The 9943-nt window shown below is 44.0% G+C and overlaps 1 protein-coding gene across 1 annotated transcript in view; it reads right to left on the bottom strand.

Annotated features, from left to right (window-relative positions):
- The window catches only part of CR1 (complement C3b/C4b receptor 1 (Knops blood group)), a 92745-nt gene that overhangs the window by 54198 nt on the left and 28604 nt on the right, over nt 1-9943 (bottom strand). Inside the window, exons 23-24 of the mRNA XM_023758999.1 lie at nt 3429-3605; nt 2720-2819 (exon numbers count right to left, since the gene is read on the bottom strand). Coding sequence (XP_023614767.1) covers nt 2720-2819; nt 3429-3605 — 277 coding nt within the window. The remainder of the gene's footprint in view (nt 1-2719; nt 2820-3428; nt 3606-9943) is intronic.

The following is a 9943-nucleotide window of genomic DNA, read 5'->3' as shown; positions in this document are numbered from 1 at the left end:
TATATATATATATATATATATATATGTGTGTGTGTGTGTGTGTGTGTGTGTGTGTATGCTGCTAAATGTATAGATAGGTAGGTAGATAGATAGATAGATAGATAGATAGATAGATATAGCAGCACAAGCTTTATTCAAACAGCAAAATAAGCCAATCAGAGATCAATGTAAAGTGTGACAGCAGTGGATGTCATTTAGTTGTTGGGTAGATTCTATATTCCTTTTGTTTTAGTTCCAATGAAAGCTCAGTCTTCTGAGCCTTGTAATGCCATTCTGGTCTGCTTCATTCTTCTGGCTCCGCTAAGTTCTGGATGTATCCCTGCTGCCGGTGGGAGTGAAGGTGCTTTGCTGGGCTGCCTGATGTCACTAGACGGGGAATGGGGGATGTCCAACCCTCGCGATGGAGAATAAACTCTCTGGCCTGTTCTCTGGCTTTCTGGTGAGGATGAGCTTCCCACTTCATATGTGTTGGTGCCAACAGGAGAAGGAGACATTTATCTAGAGTCTAGACTGTCTCTCAAGAGGACCGGGAGACATGGGCATGGGAGGTTTCTCTGAGAAACCACCCAGAATAATCTGCTACGGACACAGCTGTTGGTAGAGTAGGCGTGGAGTGGACCTGCCCTTTTATATGTCTCTCCCTAGATCCACTTGCTCAAAGCATTTTATTTGGGGGCAGTTCTAGGGAGCTGTTACCCTGGGGAGTGGGTACCATTTGGCACTTTATTCTCTTCCTCACTTGTCTTTCTATTCCTGCTTCTCTGCAGTAACAAGCAACTTCTTCCCTTTGCCTTGCACAGGACAGCCTCTTAGGAGTTTTAGGAGTTTCACCTTCTGAAGCCACAATGTCTATCCTAGGAAGAATTCTAGTTAAAGCATTTTTATGTATGTATGTCTCTTCATTTTATAAACGTATGTCTCTTCATTTTATAAACGTGACTAATAATAATTTCAGTTGGAAATAATATTAAAAAATTTTTAAAATACATGTGCCCCTGGGGCGGGGGGAGGGGGCTGGGGTGGGTCAGGGGGATGGTGGGGGGGTGGGGGGGAAGGGGACATATGTAATACTTTCAACAATAAAGAATTATTTTTTAAAAATTTAAGCCCTAGCTGGTTTGGTTCAGTGGATAAAGCACCGGCCTATGGACTGAAGGATCCCGGGTTCAATTCTGGTCAAGGGCACATGCCCAGGTTGTGGGCTCAATCCCCAGTAGGGGCCATGCAGGAGGCAGCCGGTCAATGATTCTCTCATCATTGATGTTTCTCTCTCTCTCCTTCTCCCTTCCTCTCTGAAATCAATAAAAATGTGGGGTTTTTTAAATTTAAAAAGTATATATACCATTTAGTGTTGAATGTTAGGAAAAAAAATACTTCTATTCCATTGCTGGTATTTCCTTCTTTCAGATCAAACCAAAAATCTTAGAGTCACCCATACTCCTTTTTTTAAATTTCAACTCAATATCTGGCCCATTCAGAAATTTTGCTGGCTAGATCCCCAGTGGGGGGCATGCAGGAGTCAGCTGATCAATGGTTCTCCCTCATCATTGATGTTTCTCTCTCTCTCCCCCTCTCCCTTCCTCTCTGAAATAAAAAAAAATACATATTTTAAAAATACGTATACTGATTAGGATGATGCATGGGAGGAGATAAAAAAGAAACTCCAGCCCTGGCTGGTTTGGCTCAGTAGATAGAATGTCAGCCTGGGGACTGAAGGGTCCTGGGTTCGGTTCCAGTCAGGGGCACATGCCTGGGTTGTGGGCTTGGGCCCCACTGGGGCGGGGAGGGGCGTGCAGGAGGCAGCCAATCAATGATTATCTCTCATCATTGATGTTTCTCTCTCTCTCTCTCCCTCCTCCTTCCTCTCTGAAATCAATAAAAATATTTTTTTAATTAAAAAAAAGAAACTCCAGGGAATGAAAAACATAAAATTCAGAATGGCGCTTGCTTCTGGAGACATTCTGGAGGTGGAGGAACGAGAATTGGGAAGGACACACAGGAGGCCCCAAAGGTATTAGTAATATTTCTTAAGGTGAGTAGTTTATACACTGGAGCTCATTTTATTGTTACCGCTATGTTAAGTGTTCACATATATTATTTTGTATGTATTATAAGTGAGCAAAAAAGCAAAGCAAAAGTGAAGTATAAGGTGAAGCAGTCCCCCTACTTCTTTCCTAAATGGGTGCCTCCCCCAAGGATAGGCCAAGAAGATGTCCCCAGCATGATGCTTGCACTGTGAGCACTTCTGGAGAGGAGCTATCACAATTCAGATCTGCCCATTCCTCACACCTGCTCCATCCTCCCAAACAAATCATTCCCACTTCCCCCTGAATCCACCATCCCCAGCTCTTGGTGCTTTGAGGAGAGAATATATTTGTGGGTCAACTAGTGTTTGTTCCATTTGCTTCTTTAGAGAGCTGGTCCTCCCCATCCAATGAATGCTTCACCTGGTTTTATGTGCATTAATTTGGTGTACAACAGGCACCCCCCGCCCCATTTTCTAGATTTTTTTCCTATTTTTGAAATATATGCTTAATCATTTCAAGGGTATTTAAATGCCTGTATTGAAGCTACCACCTCCACTTAGAAATCCTATTGGTTTGTTTTAACGGGTAGGTAGTTTGACTCTCCTCTCTAATACTATGGTTTAGAAATTGCTGTTACAATTTTTGAACCGTCACCTCCCCTCACCACCCCCCAAATGCTACTGCAAACTCACCCTTCATTACAAGAATAATTAATAGTTGATCCAAACTTGGCGTCTCCAGTTATTTCCATTTTGCCATTTGTGGGTTCGGAAGGAGTTCCACATGATTTACCTATGGGAAAGAAGCAGAATTTTGGGACTGGGTGTAGAAATCCTTGAACTTCTCTTAGTAAAGACCCAACCTGGCTGCAGCTTACTGAAGAACATTTGTAGTTCTACAGGTTTTGCCACATTGGGGAATTTCACAACACCTTCTCAAAATCAGCCACCTACTAAGCACCACTTTCAAAAAGACCTCCCCTCCAGTTCTATCTAATCCTCACCTCATGCCTCCCAGGAAAATGTAAACTTTATTTGTTAACAAAGTGTTTACTCTGTGATTCAACCAGAGTAAAGGTCTGAGTCTGGGCTTTTGTTCTACTTGCACTTCTTTTTCCTTTCCTGAGTCATTCATCAGTTTCAGTTGTGAAAATGGCAGATGCCTAGTGAATGGAGATTTCCCTCAATCGTGCCCTATAATGACAGTTTCTTATGAAATGAAATTTTAATGAAGGTGCCAGGAACTCAAAGCAGTAGGAAGATATGACCTCTCTTGGTCCTCAGGTCCTAATTAGGCAGACTTACAAGTCATAGATGTTTTCATTCCCAAATCTGAACAATTGCACCAGTTCTTATGGATGTTTCACTGAGACAGAGGAGTTCTCAGTCCAGAGTTACTTACGTGTACAGCTTCCAGGACTTGACCAGACCGAGTCTTTTAGACAGGTGATAGAGAAACCTCTCCCCTGGTAACCAGGGCGGCATTTATACTTCAAAGATGTCCCAATGGGAAACTCAACCTCATCAGTCCATCTTGTGGGCATGGCAGACGCAAACCTTGGTGGGGCTTGGCATTGACCTGAAGGCCAAGATCACAGGGGCATCAGGGTCAATGAGGGAACTTCTATTCCACCTCCTCTTTTTCTCCAATATGTTTCATAGATGTGATCGAAAAAGAAAATGAACACTTTAATGCTGGTAAAAGGATTGTTCCCTTAGCAGCAACTTTAGAAAAGAGCTTTTTAAAACAGCATCTATCCATTTTAAAAGTGCCTGCTATTTTGAAGGCAATTAAGGTATATCTATATCTATATATATTTATATCTAATCTTTATCTATTTTATCTATATCTATGTATCTAATCTATCTGTTCTTTCACTGAGGGAAAAACTAATTCGTAGCTTCACATTTTATCCATCAGAAAGTCCCTGGGCTCTGGCTTCCTTTACCCCATCCTCTTGCGTAATAAGCAGCACACATGCATTTCACCATCTATCTTCATTCCCAGTTGACCACCCAGACCTAGCAGCACAACAGCCTCTTCTCTGGCCTTCAGTGGTGGTCACAACTATTAAAAGATGTTGCCAAGTCAATACATCAGCACAGGAAAATTCAGCACATGTTTTGCAGACCAAACTCAACAACTAAACTTTGTGAGGGCCTATATTTTATAATGCACATTTTGAATTAAATATTAGACTCATTTACTTCTTAAGATGTAAAGGTTTAAGTTAAACTAATAAAAATACCATGTAGACTTAAACAATCCTATGTAATAAAAGCTAATATGCAAATCGACTGAAAGCAGAACAACTGGTAGCTATGATGCTCACTGACCACCAGGGGGTAGATGCTCAACACAGGAGCTGCCCAGTAGTGGTCAATGTGCTCCCACAGGGGTAGTCCTGCTCAGCCAGAAGCCCTGAGCTGGGTTCATGGCTGGTGAGTGCAGCGGTGGTCGCAGGAGCCTCTCCCGCCTCCGCAACAATGCTAAGGATATCCGACTACCGCCTTAGGCCCAGACTGTGAGAGGGATGTGTGACTGCCGGCGCTGGGGATCGGTCCTAAGCCATCAGTCAGACATCCCTCAAGGGCTCCCAGACTGTGAGAGGGCTCAGGCTAGGCTGAGGGACCCCACCAAATGCATGAATTTCATGCACTGGGCCTCTAATATGTAATAAAGAAGAAATAGCTATTGGAAAAGTATTTTACATTAGAAATAGGTTCTGTTCTGTTTTGATTAATCTTCTATTTCTTTCCACACACCTTATTACTTAATTTAAATAATGGAGGGTAGATTGTTCAATTTTATTAGGCTGTAAGTAATCAACTTTTGGATTTATTGATTTGTACTTATTTTTATTTTACCTTTTAAAAAATTTTATTGAGCCTATTTGCTGAGTTTAAAAATAAATTTCTTAAGATGGTAACTTAGATTTTTTTATTTTCAGCTTTACATAATTTGTGAAATAAGCATTCGTATTATTATTTTATTCTGAGCATAGAATTAGCTGTATTCTCAGTTTTGATGTACCATATTTTCAGGTTTTTGAGTTTCTTAACTTTATTAAACTTATTGGGGTGTCATTGGTTAATGAAATTATATAGGTTTCCAGTGTACAAATGCATATTTTCAGTTCAAAGTATTTGTGAATGGCCATTGTGATTTCTTCATTGACCCATGGCTTATGTAGCAATGTTTTGCATAATTTATAAACATTTGAGGAAATTTTAAGCTGTAGATTTATTATGAAGTTTTGAAATTGATTGACACTTGTATGTCTCAGCATATAGTCAACTGATGTAACTGTATCAGATGTATTTTTTTAAGGTGTGTCTGTGGTAGTGGGTATAGTGTTTTGGGTATGCCAGTGAGGCCCAATTAACAATTAATCATGTTTGCTAAAATCTTCTAGAAATAGGATAGAGATGAAATAAACATTATAAATGCTTTACTAATCATAATATAATATGATCATTAACTAACATTTAAACAGAAAAAATACAGTTAGAGTGAGTTTCTCTCTTGGTAATGATGGATAAAGCTATCTATTGCTAGTTTCTTGATACTTTCTACATTTTTGCTTTTATCAATCTTTGGTCAGCTGTGATGAGATTGACAGAGCTTGTATATGAGTTTGTGTGTCTGTGTGTGGGGGAGTGGTTGTCAGGTATGCTATTTTCTTACTTCCTTGAGTTCACCTTATTAGAATTATTTCACTCAGTGTTTCTATGCAAGACAATTCTGAAGTTACTTGTCCAATGGTGAAGGTTACAGTAGGTAAAACTAGGCAATGGACACCATACACACCTTCTCATCTGAGCATATACATGTAAACTGAAATATGTCACAAAACACAGAAAGCGAACAGGAATGCCCCTCCTTTCTACCTTGCATCTCTACACAGCAGGGGCCAAGAGTGAGAGCTGACCTGAGGCCCAGGAGAGGGCAACAGAGACTGCTTTATTGAACACTGTCATGCTTCCTTAGTGTGCTCCTAGGTATATAAACCCAATAGCCATGTGAATCATCCTGTACAACTGTTTTTTGGATTCCCTCCCTAAGTGCTGCTTAAGCTGTGCTCCTTCCACTCATTGAAGCTGAGATGTCTCCATTTCAGACCTCCTGTGGCTTTGAGGTTGTCTGGTGTGACTTCCTAGTCAGGGTCCCTCAGATGTGCACAGGGATTTTCAGGTTCCAAAACACTATCACATACACTACCTCATGCAATTTTTGCAATAGCCCTCTCAGATAACAGGATGTCAAATATGCTCACTTTCTACTCATGGACACTGGAAGTTAGGGATGTTAATTGACTTGCTGGATCCAAGACTGCCATTTGGTATGTAGCAGACACTGGACAAACCAGAACCCTGGTCTCCCAATGATAGAGATTTCATAAAACCTCACCACTCTAGGTCTGTATGCATCCGCCTGGGAGGCATGGTTCTCTCAGACTTCTTTTCAACTCCAAAGTGCTGTGACATTGTCAGCATTCCATCAACACTTTCTTTATCTAAACTACTTTGGCAAGTAAATCACTAGTTAGCTTAGTTTACCAGTGGTTGGCAAACTCATTAGTCAACAGAGCCAAATATCAACAGTACTTCTTCAAAATAGACTCGCCCAGGCCGAAAACCGACTTCTGCGCATGGGCCACAAAGTTTCAATCGCACTGTACGTGCACGTCTGCTTGGTATTTTGTGGAAGAGCCGCACTCAAGGGGCCAAAGAGCCGCATGTGGCTCGCGAGCCGCAGTTTGCCGACCATGGGTTTTGGCTGTTTTACATTCGGAGGCTAGTGTGGTGACCTTAGTAAAATAACGTGGGGGCAGTTACTAGTGTCTGAGATTGTTAACAGGGGGAACTATCACAATATTCCAGTAAGAAGGGAGCCAGATACTCACAAGGTCCACAGCAATTTCCAAGCACTGACAACAGCTGGCTTACCTCACTGGCGACGCTTCTCTTCTGAAAATAAAACTTTAGGTTCTATTACATTTCCTCCCCTAACAGATTACGTTCTGATGTCTAAGGAGATGAAACATTAACACCAACTTTTCTGAAAACCTGGTTTTTCTTTTCCCATGAGGGAGGGCGCCATCCAAGAACGAATGTAAAGTAACAAGTAACAGCCAAGAGCCCAGCTCAGTTGTCCAGAAGAGGCTGGGCAAACAGAACCAGACTGTCACTCCAACTGAGATGTGGCCAGGGAGCCCCAGCAACTCAAAGGTCTTTTGGGAAAGCCAAAAATAAGAAGAGAAGGGCTCTCATTGAAGTTGTTTACCTAAAGTCAGAAGGAAGGAAGGAAGGGAAGGCATGACCTCAAAATTTCCATAATGGTTAGAATGGTTCTATTTAGTTCTAAACTCATGGCTAAAACGGGTCCACTTTTCCAGGGTGCCTTCTCCCGGAGGCCAGCTGCGCTGAGGGGTCTGGACTGTCACTAGTTCTCCTAACCCAAGTGCCCTGTGAGGGGTATGCCCTCAAATAGCTGCTCAGTGAGTGCGCATTGATGATGGAGGTGCTGGTCTGGGGAGGGCGTGGGCTGAATACTGGCCGGATACAGGGCAGATTTCTGGGGAAAACCGCACCTCCCAGCGCTGCTGGTCCAAACACCCCCATGAAGAAAGCGCAGAGCTAATGGCTGGGGAACAGAAATGAAATGACAGGCGCTGGGTTCAACCCTTGGCATGCTTTATGCCATTTAGATAGCAGCTTGGTGAGGTAAGGCTAGGAGCGTTGCCATCTCACAGAAGAGGAAAGTGACGCAGGCAGGGGTCGTCACTTTCCCCACAGCTAAGAAGTTTCCAGGATTAGAACCCAGGCTGGTGGAATGCCCAGACCTCTTTCTGGCACTCGGATCAGCGCCCCGTCCTCACACAGCCAGTCCTGATCAGCAGGGAAGGCAAGGACTTCATGCTGTGCCACCTGCGCATCTGCGCTCTCCCTGCGCTGGGGACGCTTAAGACCCTGCAGAGGGGAACCCGATTCTACCCAGAGGCCAGGAGGGTCTGAGGACACAGAGGGGGTCGCAGAGCCCCGTGACCTCGCCCTCTCGCAGCTGAGCCCACTGGAAACGAACCCCCAGGATGCGGGGATCCTGAGGCTGCGTCCCGGCTGGAGCCGCTCCCCACGCCCGCCCGGCCGCCCGCCCGCCCGCATCTCACCCCAGGCAGCCGGCAGCGCGAGCAGCATCAGCACCGCCAGGAGGGCTCCTCCCGAGCAGGAGAGAGAGGGCGCTGGCGGCCACGGAGGCTCGGGGCTCCTCGGAGATCGGGCTCCCATCTTCCCCTGCACCTCTAGGAACCCGACGTTCGCGGGAAGAAAATCCAAGTCACTAGAAAGCGCAGCTCAGAGGACGGAGACCACAGTCGAGGTGGTGCGCCCAGGATCTGGGGAGCGCAGTTGCGGAACAAAAAGCTTTTGACCACAGCTTCCCCTTAATGGGCGGGGGAGGCCATGCCTGCTCCCAATTTGCATTGTTTCTAGCGAATTTGGCCTCCAAAGTCCACCTGCAGGTCCCGCACACCAGGATCACTTTCTCGCAGAACTTCAGCGCCTCTGTGTGCTCTGCCTGCCTGGGTGGGCAGGTCCAAGCGGTGGCTTCTCCAGCTCCACTCCCTTATGCTCCTGCCTGACTTTTGTCCTTTGCAAAAATGTGCGTGGGTAGGTCGGCTCCCTAAATGCCTGCTGTCTGTGTTGACAGTTACAGCAACATGTACAGGGTACAGGGACGATGAAGAACCCATTTCTCTATGTTGAACTGAGATATACCGAGCCACTGAACGATTTTTTTTTAAACAGAGTGACTAAATCAGGTTTAAATTTTTAAAATATAATTCCATCTGTCATAGGGAGACTGGATTGGAAAGGGTAATAGTGCAGTGGTTCTCAACCTTCCTAATGCCGCGACCCTTTAATACAGTTCCTCATGTTGTGGTGACCCCCAACCATAAAATTATTTTTGTTGCTACTTCATAACTGTAATTTTGCTACTGGTATGAATCGTAATGTAAATATCTGATATGCAGGATGTATTTTCATTGTTACAAATTGAACATAATTAAAGCCTAGTGATTAATCACAAAAACAATATGTAATTTTATATGTGTTTTCGGATGGTCTTAGGCGACCCCTGTGAAAGGGTCATTCGACTCCCAAAGGGGTTGCCACCGACAGGTTGAGAACTGCTGCAATAGTGGGTGGAGAGACCAGCAAGGAGGCGTTGCCATCACCGAGGGTAGTTTTGGTGGCAGCCTTGACTAGATAAAGTGGACAATTAGATGATATCGGAGGTGGAATGAACAAAATTTTTTGCATTGGATTTTGGTTACTTCCCTTCTTAAAGTTAGTGGTGAGAAAAATAAAATCAACACTTCACCCCAGGGTTCTAAATGAATGGTTTTTACTATTTATTGGAATTGAAAAATAGGGGGTGGGACATATTTGGAGCATGGGTCTAAGAGTTCAAGGATGAAATGGGTGTGTGTGGTCGGCTGAATAATAACTCCCCAAAGATGTCCCTGTCCTAATTCCTAATTCCTGTGAATATGTTACCTCATGTAACGAGAGGTTCTAGATGTGATCACATTGAGGAACTTGAGATGGGAGATTCCCCTGGGTTATTTGACTGGGTAATGTAGTCACCGGGTCCTTGTTAGAGGGAGGCAGTAGATCAGCGTGGGAGAGGGTGATGACTGAAGCAGAGATTGGATGCTGCCAAAATCCAGGAATGACAGCCAACTCTAGAAGCTGATAAAGGCAAGTCAGGAATTCTCTGCCTGCAGAAGACACCAGTCGTGGCAACACCGTGGTTTTAGCCCTGTCAGACTCTTTTTGGACTTCTGAACAGAACTGTAAAATAAGAGATCTGTGTCATTTTAACTTACAAGGTACATGTTACAGCAGTGACAG

This window comes from Myotis lucifugus, unplaced genomic scaffold (assembly GCF_000147115.1).
Source record: "Myotis lucifugus unplaced genomic scaffold, Myoluc2.0 scaffold_145, whole genome shotgun sequence".
NCBI lineage: Eukaryota > Metazoa > Chordata > Mammalia > Chiroptera > Vespertilionidae > Myotis > Myotis lucifugus.
This window is presented reverse-complemented; position numbering and strand designations above follow the sequence as displayed.